Source organism: Bos grunniens, chromosome 8 (genome assembly GCF_055505025.1).
Source record: "Bos grunniens cultivar Pamir isolate PY7600 chromosome 8, Bosgru_T2T1.0, whole genome shotgun sequence".
Lineage (NCBI taxonomy): Eukaryota > Metazoa > Chordata > Mammalia > Artiodactyla > Bovidae > Bos > Bos grunniens.
Window position 1 is genome coordinate 50,543,658 of NC_141172.1, and position 16,705 is coordinate 50,560,362.

The following is a 16,705-nucleotide window of genomic DNA, read 5'->3' on the forward strand; positions in this document are numbered from 1 at the left end:
TCAGAATGTTACCTGCATCTTAACAGGGTCTTTGTTTTGTTCACTCTGTCTTCAGTATCTTTGGATCAGTGCTTGACCTAGAGTGTGTTCTCAGTAAAGAACCAGATGTTTAGGCATGCTGTGAATATATAGAGCAAAATATAGAAAATGACATTCTATATTCAACAGAAATGTAAATTTCTATCATTTACATTTAAGAAGTTAAAATATAGACTGGAGGAGAACCAAATAAAAAGGGCATCTGAGGATTTTTTAGTTGGCCAAGTGCATTCTGCTAAAAATATTTCAACTCTAAGCTACTTCTAGTAGCAGGACATCACCCAGGGAGGTCACAGGATCATGATTCCATTCTGGCTCCACCATACCTAGAATTGAGACGTGTTATGTTCTGGGCTCCAAGTTTTCTGGGGAGGCATAGCAGATGTTGGCATGTCTAGGGGAAGCAACTTTGCGACGGCTTGTCTCATGAGGGAAGAAATGGAAAAACTCAGATGTTCAGCCAAGAACAAGGAAGACCCAGTCGGGACGTGTTGGTTGTCTGGCACACGCAAGAAGGATGACCCTATGGGTTGCCATCACAAGCTAGAACCAGGAGTGAGGAGTGGATTTAGACTGATTATCTGGAATAACTTTGTAACAAAGGTGCTGCCCCAGAAAATGCAGTGCTCTGTGTATAAAGGAAGAAGAATAGATTCCTGCACTCAGTGGAGGAAAGGCAGATCAAAATTCTGTATAAGTCTTTTCCAACTGTGTTACTCTCTGATTTGTTTTGAGGCAGATCTCCTGTCCTGTGTGAATAGTGGGGTAGATTGTAGTTTTCTCACTTGAACCTGGGAAAATCTGGTGCTTACTGTATATTCTCTGTCTTACATTTCCCTGGTGAAATTGTCATACCTGTTTCTTGCTTGCTTGGTATTTGTAGTCAAGATGTTTTTGATCACCCACTTTTATGATGAACTATAGGGATATAGATTCTGCTATGCTGAGCTGATCAGATAGCTTTAGAATAAAATAATGAGGCCTCATCTTGGTGAGGGCAAAAGGATAGGATGAGGAGTGGATATTTGAGTGTGCACATTGAATCCAATGTGGTGATAGAAAAAACCCTTTGAATAAATTTTAAATAAAAAGCAAAGTGCTGTGACTAGAAAAAGCTTAGATTTTTTGAGATCAGACTCAGACATTTTCTCACTTGGGCTGTTTTCTTCTCCATAAAATTAGAATAATTCTCCTTCTTTTGCAGGGCTGTTGGAAAGATTGGGTATTATGTAGGAAAGCATCAGCAAGTGGTGGCTATTGTTGTTAGTAGTATTAATTACATAATGGCTTTGAACAAACAAGTGACTTACTCCTCTTTTGCTGGGCAAGTTGCTTTATCTTACTTTTCAGTTTGCTTGAAGATTAAGCAAGAGAGTGCTAACAGAGGTGCTGAGCAGAGTACAGGGCTGATACTCATCACTCTCTGGCTTCCCTGGTGGCTCAGATGGTAAAGCATCTGCCTGCAATGCAGGAGACCGGCATTCGATCCCTGGGTCGGGAAGATCTCCTTGAGAAGGAAATGGCAACCCACTCCAGTACTCTTCCCTGGAAAATTCCATGGACAGATGAGCCTGGTAGGCTATAGTCCATGGGGTTGCAAAGAGTCGGACATGGCTAAGTGACTTCACTTTCATAGCTACATAGAAATTGATAACTGAATACCCAGAGTCCTGAAAATTATGAAAAATAAACAAACTCCAAATACAAATAGTCTAGTTTCATTTTCTTTGCTTCTCATGCATGTCTACTGAGATACTAGTTATATATTGTATTAGTTTCTTATTGCTGCTGTATGTAACAAATGATCACAAACTTAATGGCTTAAAACAACATAAAATTATTACCTTTCAGTTCTTAAGGTCAGAGGTCCTAACCTAAAATGAGGATGTCATCAGAGTTGTCTTCCTTCTGGAGATTCTAGACAAGATGAGATTCTAGACTCATCTCCTTGTCTTTTCCTTCTAGAGGCCACTTGAATTCCTTGACTCATCTGTCACCCCTTCCTTCATCATCAGAGCCAGCAACATAGCATCTTCAAATCTCTAGGTCTCTCTCTTTGACCTCTTTTTCTTTCTCCCTGTCTCCCCATCTCTGATCTCTGTTTCCATCTCTCTCTCTCTGACCTGTGCTTCTGCCATAACCTCTCTGATTTTGCTACCTCCTTCTTATAAGAACCCTTGTGATCTCATTGGGCCTACCCAGATAATCCAGGATAATCTCCCCATCTCAAAACTCTTAATCACAGCTGCATTGTCCTTTTTCCCATAGAGGGTGACATAGCCACCGGTTCTGAGGATTAGGATATGAACATTTTTAGGGCACCATAATTGAGCCTGTCACATGTATGCATGTTTTAGAAAGTTTCTCTAAAATCATAGAGGTAATAGATTTTCACTTGAGTATCCTGATTTTTAAAAAATGATTGTAATGCTTTTGCTCTGATTTCATGTATTCTAATACAGTTGGTTCTCTGAAGATCTGAGTGATTGACTTGAAACTTCAAGTCTAAATAAGACATTTTTCATATCATTTTGTGGCACTTCATGGCCCAGTGAAATAGCATCCAAGGTGCTTGGTACCAGGTATTATACTAATTTAACTTAGAATGCCCCTTGAACTTCAAGGTGAAGGTGTGCCTTAAAGATACTTTCTCATCTACATGAAGACACTGTTGTAAGTGTCTTGGGGTCAGTGGTAGAATAGGAAATAGAGACCAGGCTTCCTGTCTGCATAGAGGACAGGGATGGGCTCTCATTACTCTCAGGGATGCTTTTCAACACTTTCTTTTCTGTATCTGCTCAAAGTAGACAGAAATGTCCCTAAAAACATCCCCTCTGCATACAACTCTTAGGAGCACCGTCTTATGGGTAATTGTTTTAAATTCACCCTTAGAAACCTTTTATTTTAAACATCTTTTAGAGTAGTTAACATTTGCCATGGAGTTAGGCTATCTGGAGTCAACCTGAGCTCGGCCCTTTCCTAACTGTGTGGCTCTAGGCAAGTTCTTAAATTTTGTGAGCTTCTACTTTTGTGCATATGAAATGGAAACCGTGATATCTACCTCATGCTGTTGTGAGGATACAGGGCAGTGATGCTGGGCAGTTCATTTGTACTTCATAAATATTAGCAGTTCATCAGATTTCTGAAGTTACTTGCCTTCTAATTTAACATTTAATGAATTCAACAGCCTTGTTATACATACCATTTTGGTTCAGTAATTCTAAGAGGTCATTGATTATGATAAAATAAGAGAGGGAAATATAAAGGCAGATTTTGGTGATCATGTGGTTGTTCATAATAAATTATTAACTTTTGAACATGTTTGCATATGATAATGTCATTCATTCATTCAACATTTAATAAGAGTAAAGTCTGTGTTATGTTATGTGTTAATGTTATATCACAGAAAGGATTATAAAGAGATTTCCAGGAAGCCTTCCATAAAGTTTAGAGACATGCTCACTGTTGCTTTGATTACCTCAAAAGCATGGGCCATTCATTCATTCAATTATTTATTGGGATACCTGACACTGCTAATAAGAGCTAGGGCTGATCCAGCAGTGAATAAAACAAAAATTCACATTCTCTGAAGCTAACATTCTGGTAGAGGAAGACCAACAATAAATGGGACAAATACAGAGAATATATAATGTTAAGAGGTGATAAGTGTGAAGGGGAAAATTAAATCAGGGAAGGGGCAATGGAGTATGCTGAAGAGGGAGATGATAATTTCAAGTGGAGTGGTCTCAGAAATCCTCCCTGTGAAGGGGGCATTTTAGCAAACATTTGAAAGAAGAGAAGATGTGAGTCATAGAGATTTCTAGAAGAGCATTTTTTGGCAGAGGAAAAGCAGGTGTAAAGGCTCTAAATTTGGAGAGTTCTTGGTGACTTTGGAGAAAGCGATCATGGCCACCCTCTCTTTGAGTCTCCTTTGAATGTTACAAAGTCTGGAGCACAGAAGGCAAATAATAACAATGGTTTGAATACTTTCAGGGAAGTACAAAGGAGTCACCACAGTCAACATTTTAATGAAGGGAAATCAGTGTACCCTGGCACTGCTTCTGGAGCTTTCTGTCTGAATGGAATTTAGCAAGCAGGAGTTTCAAACGTTAATTGTGGGTATTAGAAAGATGTTGACCTGCAAGAAGAATAATCTTACTGACTTGGTTTCTCCCCACCTCACCTGAGAGGATGGGAGAAAATCTGGACCGAAGAGCCCCATGTCACTGGGTTCTCGCATTTCCCAGTCTCTGAATCATTCTACAGATGGGAAAGAGAACCAGAAGTCATTAGAAGAGCTACAACTTTTGAATTCACCATTATTGAGGTATAATTTAAATATTCCCCAAGGCAGCCATTTTTAACTAAGATTAGATGAGCTTTGACAAACATACATACCCCGAGGTGTGCTGATAAACACTAAACAAGTGACTTTCAGAGAAAAAAAGAAACCTTAATTGTAACCTTTACCAATTTTTCCTGATGTGCTAAAAACTTCTGCCATTGTTGATGTCAGGTTATCCTGATGTGATGTCCCTGAAGAATGTGTTGGAAAAAGATGCATTTGGATTTTGCAAACCTTCATTGAGCTAGTTCCAGCGTGCAGGAGCACTTATCACTGATGGAATTACCACCACAGTCGTGATACAGAAATTCCCCAGACTCCGAAGTTTCTCTAGGCTTTCCCCAAGGTTATCACTGATCTGTTTGTTGTTGTGATAGAGTAACTGTCCTAGAATTTCTTATCAGTAGAATCATACAGTATGTACTCTTGGTGTCAGCATGCTGTTTTGACCTTCATCCGTGTTGCTGCATACATCATCAGAGGTTTGTTCCTTCTTATTGCGGGGCATTCCATTCTATAGATATACCATAGTTTATTTATCCATTCACCTGTTGATGGATATTTGCATTGTTTCCAGTTTGGGGCTGTTATTAAGAAAGCTGCTATAAACATCTGTGTGTACTATAAACAAACAAAAAAAAACCATTTTTTTGTCTGAAGATAGGTCTTCATTTCTTTTGTGTAAATACTATAAATGAAATAGCTGGATCAATAGGATGATATATGTTTCCTAAGAAATTACCACATGATTTTCCAAAGATGTTGAATCATTTTCTCCTCCCACTAGCAATGTATAAGAATTCTGATGCTTTGCAATCTCATTAAAAATTGATATTGTCTAAAAAAAAAAAATTGATATTGTCTGCCTTTTAAATTTTAGCCATTTTGGTATGTGTATAGTGCTGCTGTTATTTTAATTTTCATTTGAGCATCTTTTCACATGCTTAGTGGCCATTTGTATATCTTTTGTGAAATGTCTGTTCAAACTTCTGCTCATTAAAAAAAAAATCTAGTTGTTGACTAGTGGTAAAAAAAAAAAAAAAACTTATCAAAAAAGAGTACAGAATTTGGGGATATATGTAAGTTGGAGAGGATGGGAAGGAAAATAAGGCAGACAAGCAGCCTTAAAGAGCTGCCAGTTCATTGAGGGGCCCGTGATCTCGGCACTTCATAACCAAGGTGACCGACTCTCCCAGTTTGCCGGGGACTGATCCAATTTAAGCACTGAAGAGTCCTGTGTCCCTAGAAACATGTCTGTACTGAGCAAACGGCATGATTGGGCACCCTATAGAACTGTCTAGAAGAAATTTGCAAACTCTATGTGTGTAATGAGTATAAGTCATTAGGCTGGTGAGGGTTTTAGCTGCCAGCACAGGTAAGTCTGTTAGTAGTGAATGAATTCTGACAGGCCACAAGCTCCTCATCAGGGGTAAAGCCAGTGCATAATATAGTCTTCTGGCTTCCAGCTCTCTGCTCAGAAGTTAACAGCTCACCTGTGACATAGGAGTTTAGGAACACTGGAAAAGTTATCTCCTACTGACAGAACAAGAGGGGGAAAAAACCCTCTGATGATTCTTTTTTATCATTTTTTTTAATGATAAAAAAAGTGATTTTTTTTAAATTGCAAGCACTATGAACTCAGTTATTTGGCTTATGTTTGAATTTTCTGATCAAATTCACTTGTCCATGGAAGAACCAGGACAGTGTCTTACTAGTCATTTACACCTTAGTAAAAAGAATTTATAAAAAGCCTTTCCTAAGAACATAATCTAGTTTGAGTAAAAGTAGTGATAGGAAAATTCTGAGTGCAAGGATGAAGGGCTGCGACTAAGGAAGAAAAAGCACAAATGCTTGACAGAATTGAGAATGAGAGATGAATTTCATCGACTTAGTGTTGTGTATACAAGTTGTGTTGCTAGGCAAGGAATAGAGTAGCTATATAAAAGAGGAGTTTCAGAAGATCAAATGGGAAGGAATTATTCTCGTTCCTTTATGTGGTATTAAGGAAAAGTGTGCGCTTTGATCTGCTATTGATCATATACTTCATCTACTCCTTTAGTTCTTGATTTATTTATAAGATGTCCCAGTGTTAGTTATGTATTGTTCCTTGTTTTACCCCTTGTTGCTATTGCATAACATATAAACACAGTCATGTTTTCTTTTACATTACCCCAGAGGATCTAAATGAAATTCCTCCTTATAGATAATATTACTGCTGTGTTTTCATACACTGTCTTTCTTTTGAATCACTTCCAACATGTTATGACATTTTTCTTCTTAGTGTTTATTAAATGCCCTCCACATGCACAGTGCTGTTGAAAGAATATAAAAGACACAACTCTTGCCAATAAGAGACATATTATTAGATGAGAGGCATAATGATGCTTTTAGATGTTTTTATATATAGATATTATTTTTATATTTATCTTAAACATATAAGAAAGATATGAAAAAATTTAATACAGATTACTTTGTTTGGATGAGGTAGAATAATTGAACTAATGCACACTGTTCCTTAGCTCTTGGCTTGCCAAAAAATGTAGAGATGTCTCACCTACCACCTTCAGAACCATAATCCCAGCAGACTTGGGACTTCAGTTAGGGTAGATATAACCCCCCCCCCCTTTTTTTTTCTTTTTTGGGGGCCTTAATTTAATAGCTCTGTGATTCTCATCCTGAAGATTTTGAATCAGATATAGCTCTAACATCTGTAGCTTTAGCAATATAAGTATTCTGATTTTCACATTGTTCATTCAAGAGTCTTTTCCCTCCTGAGAACACACTGTGTGGTGAGCCATGTACCAGGAACTGGGAACAAACAGAGGCACCTGTACCTCATAGGAACTTACAGGCATGCAGGTGGGGACACAGCTATTCAAAGAATAATTGCACTAATCCAGCTATGACTAAAGGTATATAATCTTAGGACTCTGTAAGATGATGTAATTAAGAAAGCTGACCAGGTCTGGGAGTTTGCAGGCTTCCTTCTTGTGGTGAGACCTAAAGGGTAAGGAAGAGAAAGCAAGGTGGGGGCTGCTGGTAGGGAAGGGTGCAACAGGGAGAGGGTGTATATCGGCACCATATGGTCCAGGAACTGAAGGAATTGCCCGCAAATGTGACTTGACGTGAGGCAAGAGGGAGGCAGCACCCGATCCCATAGGCCCTGCAGGTCGAAGGTGGATCGTGCTCTTTACTCCATGAGTTTAGGTAAAGCACGTAGACTGCTTCCTGGTACAACATAAATGTTGATATGATATTATTATTATTTACTTTAAAAACTGTATTATTAAATAATATCAAATCTTACTATTTATTTTAAGAGCAAAGGGAAGCCATTCAGTGATTTGGAGCAGGGGTATGACATATGACATCCAAATGTACGTTTTATACCTAACTCGAGCCACTGTATAGAAAGACTGGAGAGAGGAGTTTGGTGCGAGCAGCTGTGAGAAGCCTAGAAACCAGGGTAGATCTTTAACAGACAGGATATCAGAGCAGACACTGTGGCTCATCTGTAGCCTGGAGCTTGGTTTTGCCTGTAGCCCATGACTTCAGAGGTACATAACTTGGAGGGTCTGTAAGTCACGTGAGATTGTATATGTGTAAAATTACTTTTTCAGAAGTTGTCGTCTATCCAATTTGGAATGTTCAGTGGAGCCAACTGCTGAATCCAGTGCTTGGTCTGTTTTGGAAGACATTCACTATTGACTATTAAATAGCTTGGAGAATTCATCAGGAAGGCCAAGTTTCAGAAGAGGGCCCCAAAGCCACTACAGAATGGGCCCCCACAGAACAGCTGCTTCTGCTTCAGTGAGGCAGCTGAGGAGGGAGGAAGCTACCCTATGATACCCCTGTGAAGTGTAGTGAAGTCGCTCAGTCGTGTCCAACTCTTTGCGACCCCATGGACTGTAGCCTACCAGGCTTCTCTGTCCATGGGATTTTCCAGGCACGAGTACTGGAGTGGGTTGCCATTACCTTCTCCAGGGGATCTTCCTGACCCAGGGATTGAACCCGGGTCTCCCACATTGCAGGCAGACGCTTTACCATCTGAGCCACCAGGGAAGCTCATGATACCCCTGTAGTTCTTCTCAAATCTCTTTCCCACTGACTGACAAAACAGAATGTGCAAATCAATGCCCAGAAAGCTAGCAAGCAGGTACTAAGACCTCTACCACCACTATCGTTAAGAAACATAAATGTCTCCAAGAGCATGCCTCACAATGCTATAGTCTGCCTTTTTTTTGGTAGAACCTTAATCACATTCAGAACTCTGGTTGCATAGAATTTAGCTCTGCAGTATAGGAAGACTCACTAGAAGGATGTTGGAATGTTTCTTGTGAACCCATCCATGAAACTTAACTAAATTCACCCCTACGTGAGACAGTCAATAAAGGTATACATTTTATCACCTCACAATACCAGCTGTGTGCATTTGGACACTACTAGAGCCTCAACACTCTCCTTTATCAAATTGGAGATAATGATATTTGTCTTCAAAAGCTCTTGGGGAGATGAAGTTAAATAACATGACATGACAGGCGTTCAGTAATTGAAGCATCAGCCAATCAGTGAACACCATTCGGCAACCTATAGAGCAGTGGTCCCCAACCTTGATGGCAACAGGGCCTGTTTGGTGGAAGACAATTTTTCCATGGACTAGGGGGTGGTGATGGTTTCAGGATGATTCAAGAGCATTGTATTTACCCTGCACTTTGTTTCTATTATTACATCAGCTCCCCCTCAGATCATCAGGCATTAGATCCCAAAGGTTGGGGACCCCTGCTATGGAGGAAATGGAATCCCTTAAAGATGGATATTAAATAAAGATTACTGCTAAAAAGACTTAATGGCCCCAATAGATGTGGCCCCCTGTATCAGTCCTATGGGATTGGATGAGCATATTTTCCCCTGGAAAAGTAGATGGGATTTGGTTGTGTACTGTTTCAGATATGTGTTTGTGTTAAGTTTAAAAAAATAATGCATCCACATAAATAATGAAAAGAAAATCCTTCTTCTTCAGTTTGTCAAGTTTCCTTCTTGAAATACCCCATGCATATGAACACACATGCCCTCTACATTCTTCCTTTTTCTCCTGAAAAAATTGGGTCATAATATATGCCTCTCTGCACTTATATTTATTTATTTACCCCCTCCCTTGAAGATCAATCCATTTCAGTTCATGTAGAACCAATCACCCATTGATGGCAGCCAGTTGTTTGGCTTCTTTTGCTTTTACAAAATTTGCTCTGTCGAACACCCATTCTTGTTCATAAGTGACTATTATATCTGTAGAATTAATTTTAAGACGTAGAAAGGCTAAGTCAAAGGTTAAGTACTGTGTATAATTTTACTGATATGACCAAATTACTCTCCAAACACTTGTACCAGAGCTTTACCGATCCTGTAGAAGCTGCATTTGTGCCTACATCTTGTCAACAGTGTATCATCAACCCTTTTGATTTTTGCCAGTGAAGTAAGGGAGGTGATACCAGAGTAGATCAAGAGGAATCCTGACCAAGAGACAGAGGTGAGGGATTAATTCGAAGATAAGAGGTGAGAGAAGGTAGGATTTAAATATAAATTTAGAAAGGAAACTCATAACCTTCTGCCACTTACTGTGTGACAGGCAGTGACCTGACAAGGCAATGCACCTGCTGTTATATTCGATCTTTATAGCCATGTGAACTCATAAACACTGTCATCCCCCTTTTCACTCTGATGCCCAATTTCTGTGCACTACACTTCCTGTGTCCTTATTTCACAGTTGAGGAAACTAAGGCCCAAAGAGGTTAAGTGATGTATCCCAGATTTCAGTGAAGTTAAGTCAAGATAAGGGTTCCACTTTCCAGCTCCATGTACACACTGCATTAGGTCAGGATTCTGGCCTGTACCATTGAAGCCACAAAGGATCTGAATATATTTTCAGGGTGTATTTCATCCATGGTTTAATAGTTGAGTTGAATTCAGTCGTTTCCTATAGTAGGAGAATTTCTGTAATAGTTGAGTGGACATGATCTTAAACACACTAATATTTTTCATGTTAGTAATAAATTCTTCCTCAGAGATTCTCTGTTCCTTTTCACAAAAACTACTATATTTACCCAAGGAGCATTCTTGACAGAAGCTCCATGAGATGAAAGCTCTAAGCTTCTTGGGATTTTAAGATTTTCTGATAAAGGATTAAGCAGCCCCTCCTGAATTCTACCCTTAGTCCTTTGGAATTTTAAAATTGGCCTGTAAATCCTTCTTAAAACACCCTTACAGACTGGGACTGGCAGCTGTGCCCTCTTCCTTATTGTTTTCTATTACTTCAGAGTTCAGGATCACTGAGATGATAAGTTTTAGCTAGATTTCCTCATTTCCCACTTGTTTGCAGAGTCCAGGATCTCTTCTGTGTATATCTGGGCAGTTTCCACTTGAATCAGAAGTGGGAGACTGCAGACATTCATATTTAATGAAGATAAAAAACATTCATTAAAGCATGAAGTCTCAGTGAGGAGATGACTGTTAAATGGCACAGAAATTTGGTAAATCATCCCTATTGGAAGGGTGGGACGATGTTTGAGAATGTGATGAAAAGATGGGAATAAAAATAAACCCTTTATCTGAAAAAAGTAAGCTGAGCCAATGACTTCTGTTTTTTTAAATTAAGAAGGCCTAACTTTGGAATTGTCCTAATTGGAAAATACCCTGATCATAGTCATTCTTTTACAGTAGAGCAGTGCTGTTCTAGCAGTGGAGAAATAGACCCTTAATATATTTGCCCAAAAGCAAGGAAATATAAGTGTTAAAGAATGGAATCTGAGAGCTGTAGTGATCTTAGACATGAACTAGCCTGAAGTCCAATTTTATAGACAATGAAACCGAGGCATAGTAAGTATATGCAATTTATTCAAGAAGACATTTTTGGTGACTGTAAGCCAAATCTAGAACCAAGCTCTCCTGCATTAGCTCGTTGCATGATTTAATGTCCATTATGTGATCCATATTTCATGATCTACTGAAAGAATATGCTTGTTTGGGATTGTGTTTTTTTTTAGAATGTACAGGGATTTATTTTTACAGCTATCCTAAACCTAATTGTTTTTAACTAAAGAAAGGGGTGCATAAATGAGAAGACTAATCTGTTAAAGAAATAGTTAAGATAAGGGCAATTAAGCTATTTTCACACAGGAAGCTTAGCTGATAAGACATACAATCTTTTGTTTTAGAAATTCTGCTTTTAGTTTTGCAACGCATGAATAAAGGCTATGTATTTATACTGTCTACTGAAGTCAGGAAACAAACTAAGTAGTGTTTTCTTTGCAAATGATAAACTGCTTAGGACTTGTTTCAAATTAATGATATAAGTAATCTAACAAGGTCTTTCATTGTACATTTATCAGAGCAAACAAAATGCAATGTGTTTTTATAACCAGATAGCTATTCGATTTTTTTTTTCTTTCCCACATTTGGATATAGATTGATATAGAATTACTTAAAATGCTGCATATAAATTAAACATTAAAAAGGAGATAGGGAGAGCCTAGCCTGCCCCATTATAATCTTTAGTTCTGCAGTCACTGCCTCAAGGACACTCATTTCATATCACATGTCTTTCTTTTGAAAAGTGATCACCAAGGTTCAAGTAACATTTAAGCGTGGCCAGCAACTGCATAATTTATGGTTTTTTTGTGTGTTTTTTTGGGTTTAGTGTTCTTATTTTAATGAAAAACAAGGAAAACAAAGATTTTTCATACATTAACTCTCTTTTGTTCCTTCCCTCCTACCTTTGCAGATCGGGGCCCTGAAGGATTACTACCACTTCTATCACAGCAGGACGATTAAAAGGTCAGTTCTCTCAAGCAGAGGAACCCACAGTTTCATTTCAATGGAACCAAAGGTAAGAAGAACCAGCTGGGTGGGGACCAAGAGATAGATCTTCTGCATTTTTCATTGGTAATCTCACACTAGGAGCTGGTAACTAGCACGAAGGCTTAAATTTCAAGAGCGATCGTACTATCCAGTATCATTGTTTCCTTTTCAGACCAAAAATAGGCGATGGTTTGATTTCTTATTGAAGTGCCTGTATCATCCTAGTTGTAGAACAGCCCAGGGCTATCAGAAGTAGGAGTTGTCATAGAGAAATGAAAAGGGTATATATGTGAGGGCAGATAAGGATGTATTCAGAAATAGTGAAGTGTTAAGGAGACTATACCTTCTGTGTATTTGCATATAAATCTGAAGTTCTATCTGAGCTCCATAGAGGGGTCTCTTCCAGAAGCTTCAGGTCACCGTGATCCTTGTAGTTTCAGTTGGCATTAATACAGCCAGTCCATTGGGAGCCCAAAGACCAGACCATGGCCTAGACCATGTCTGAGACAGGAGGAATTCTGAGCACAGAATGGATAGAAGCTGGCTACTTCTCTTGGGGGCTCATCAGAGACCTTTCTTACACGTTCTCTTGACCCCAATCCTCTTGGGCTGTACAGAAAGCATAATCCTAGGAGAAGCTAGGAGGAATCTGTGTCTATGTCTAGATTCTCCCAGTCCATGTTGGTGGCAGTTCAGCTTTGACATGAGAGATAGTAAGTGGTCGGGTTGTATTAGGGACAAAGAGGCTAGTTAACTGGCAACTAAAGCTCTGGGGATGCGTTAACTGTCTGTCCTTATTAAGTTGGAGGAAGGGATTGTCTCTGACAGAGAACCACTTGGCCTCCCAGATATGGTAAGTAAGGAGGAAGAGAGGACAGGGGTACCAACCTGGTCACCTGTGGGCTCATGTTTGCTGTTTACTCGTTAGGAAGCGTTGATTTTTCCTCGTTATGATTAGGGTTTACCGTATGAGCTCATTTTCAAATAAATTGGTCAGCAAGTCCCTACCAGTGAGCATAACAATTTCACCTCGAGATTCCTCGAAAATTATATTCCTTATTAAAGCAACAAGGTCCCTATTTGAATTAATATGCAAATCAGGTTTGCAGTTTGGAGTCCTGCCCTCGGTTATGTGCCACAGTTTGCCTTGTTTAATTTTTTTCTGGAATATTATCACACAGTGTTCATGATTGTAAAATTATATCTTGGTGGTTAGAAAAAACACTTTTGTCATAGGGCCCAATTTTCCATGGGTTAGAGGAACATCCCCTGATACTTAATACTCTGGCAGCCTGTGGATTATATAAATATATATATTTCCCCTTCATCTCTATTCAGAATTAAATGTTACTGGAAAAGCAATCTGTTAGGACGTTCTTGAATTAGCAAAGTTTTTGAAGCGGAGTCACGTTTTTCATCTGTTAACTTTTCCAAAGCTTTCTTGAACTTCAGTAATTTAAATGATTTTAATTTCAGACCTCATGTGCATAGCCAATGTGAATTTGAAAATCCGAGTACTAATTGGTTTGGGAGGTTAGAACAGAAGAAAACATAGAGCTGTTTCAATCCTTAATGTTTTCTTGGGGACGCTGTCTCCCCTTCCTATCTCAATGTATCAGATTGCACGTGCAGGACCCAACCGAGACCTTGGATGCTGAACACACAGTGCTCGATGTGTTCATCCTTCCCCACCCAGCGCAGAGAAGCAGGGCTGGTTCATGCCAGCCTCAGGGTACACACTCAGTTCCTCCTCCTCCTCCTCCTCAGCGCAAGGAACAGCCCAGGGTAGGACTGTACCTTCCTCCTCATTCTGACGCGCCTGCCCCTCTTTCCCACCCAGCTGTTTATACAAGACATGCCACAGCTCTACCAACTTTGCAGATGGAGGGCCCCAAATGGGCAATTGCCCACAGTTTTTTTCAGATATTTCTTAAAGTCCGATCATTCCTTCAACTGGTCATTTCTTGAGCCTCTGGGATATGCCAGCCCCCGTGTTAGGCTTTGAGGATTTGTGGCTAGGGTGGTCCCCTTAGCGAGCTTGCGGCAGCCTCCCACAGTAGCTTTCAGATATAGTTTTTTTTAATTACAAGATGTTACAGTGCTTCTCAGTGTTGGGGATGGAGGAGCAAAGGAGATGGGGTCTACTATATTCTTCCTCCTTCTCAGTTTCCTCCTCAAAAAGCTCAGGCCTGCTGAGGCTGTTTCCTTTTTAATTAAAAAAAAAAAAAAAAAAAAAACTTTATTACAGAGAAGTTGCAAAAGCATTATGAAGAATTCCTATGTTTGCTTTCCAGATTCCCCAAATGTTAACATTCTTTACATTTTATCATGCTTACTTGATCGTTTTCTCTCTCTCCTCTCTATACACACGCAGTCCCAGGTATGTATATAAGTTTCTTTTTGAAAATATGGGTGCAAATTGCAGACACAGTGCCCCTTTAAATACTTCACTGTGTATTTACTAAAACCATGGACATTTTTGACACATAACCAGATATACATTGGCTCACATTTTGGTAAAATCTGGATATTAACATCGATTCAGTATTACTATCTAATTTACAGATTTTATTCATATCTTGCCAGTTCTCCCTTTTCTGAGCCAGGAGCACATCAGTTGTCATGTTCCCCAAGCCCCCTCGGTATAAACACTGTCATACTTCATCTTCATCTTCTTTTTGTTTTCTTTTTCCTTCCTTTCCCTTGTCTTCCCCTCTCTTTTCTTTCACGATCTAGAACTTTTGCAGAGTACTGACCAATGGCAAATCTCTCAAGTTGGGCTTGTCTGGTTGTTTGAGATTAGATTCAGGCTTGGTAAGAACCCGAGAAGTGCTGTGTTCTTCCCAGTGTATCAGATCAGAGGTACATGACATTGATGTGTTTCATTTTCCTTGATTTTAACTTCGGTTACTTGATGAAGGTGGTGTCTGCCAGTTTTTTTTTTTTTTTAATTTTAAAAATAAAGTTTTCCTCCCACCTAATTAATAACTGTTTTGTGGGGAAAGACTTGGAGACTATGTAAATTTCTATTGGCTGACTTTATATTTTTTCACTCCCAGCAGACCTCATGGGGAGTATAAAGTGTCAGTGTGACTTGTTTTCTAGGCAGATCTCCTTTTCTTTAATCTTGGGTGTGTGTGTGGTGGGTGCTTTGTGTGCCAGAGTTGGAAGCACTTTTATGATTAGGGGATGGACCATGTGAAATGGCTTGGTGGAAAACATTGGTGATGCATGAAGTTATTTTTGTTCATCATCGTCTCCAGAATAGGAAAACACACATGGGTGAATTGCAAGGAATACATACACTCAACAGATCCTAGCTTTTACTTGCTGGAGTAAATTGCATGGCTCCTTCTTCTCCCTGCTATCGTTTTTACTTAGAGGGTTCTAAAGAAGGATATGCAAAAGTAGCAATGTTGTAAGAATAACCCGCTTGGTGCTAAGAAAATGCTGTGGTCAGTTGGGGCACATGAGTGCAGAGAACAAGAATAGACTGGATTCCCATATGTTAACAGTATGTTATGATTAGCTTTCAAATGACAGGGATCCACAGACTTCTAAGATAGCATCACTATACAATAATAACACAGTTCCCCGAAAAGTGTTGGTACAGTGTTACAGCAGTTGGAAGGGTGAGTCTCATAATGTTCTTGACTCATCAACTTTTCTCCAAGAGACCTAGGTTAAATTTGAGAAATAGCAGTCTTGAGTTAACATTCCCAGAAGCCTCTCATTAATCTGCTTAGAAATCTTTGCCAGCCCTTTGGCATTTTGGTCAAAGAGGGTGTTATCTACAGGAGCTCTTGGGAATAAAAGTTCTTTACAGCTCTTTAGCTGCCCATGCAGATACAGGCGGGGGCAGAGGAGATACTTTTCTTTCATTCTTCTCCTCCTTCCCCAGAACAGAAAGTCAGAATCCTACATTTCCCATTAGAGTAGGCTTTTAAAAACAAAAAATATAAACTGTTAGTGAGCCCCCATGACCTCTCCATGTATAGTTAATATACAAACACAACTTCTGCCTTTGCCCATTAGATTTTATCTTGAAGATATTGGCCTTTCAATCTCTTATCTTTTCTAATCCCTTTTCTGTCTTCAGATATAAAGATCAATTTTTAATCCAAATCTAGGAGAGTATTACCTTCTGCTCTGGTCTCAGGGATGAGCAATTTATCCTGTCTTAGTTTTTCCTAAAGTTCATCTTATCAACCCATGGTGTTGTATGGGTGTTGTATAGCTGTGTATCTCAAATACGGAAAAACTATTCACATTGTTTTATTTACTGTGCAGTCATAGGCTCCTTGGAGAAGGCAATGGCAGCCCACTCCAGTACTCTTGTCCGGAAAATCCCGTGGATGGAGGAGCCTGATAGGCTGTAGTCCATGGGGTCACAAAGAGTCAGACATGACTGAGCGACTTCACTTTCACTTTTCACTTTCATGCATTGGAGAAGGAAATGGCAACCCA

General features: G+C 39.4%; 1 protein-coding gene across 4 annotated transcripts in view; it reads left to right on the forward strand.

The window, feature by feature from the left end:
* The window catches only part of PCSK5 (proprotein convertase subtilisin/kexin type 5), a 522,373-nt gene that overhangs the window by 36,081 nt on the left and 469,587 nt on the right, over positions 1–16,705 (forward strand). For all 4 annotated transcript variants that reach the window (XM_086415564.1, XM_086415560.1, XM_086415561.1 and 1 more), the window contains exon 2: positions 12,162–12,266. In XM_086415564.1, coding sequence (XP_086271690.1) covers positions 12,162–12,266 — 105 coding nt within the window. The remainder of the gene's footprint in view (positions 1–12,161; positions 12,267–16,705) is intronic.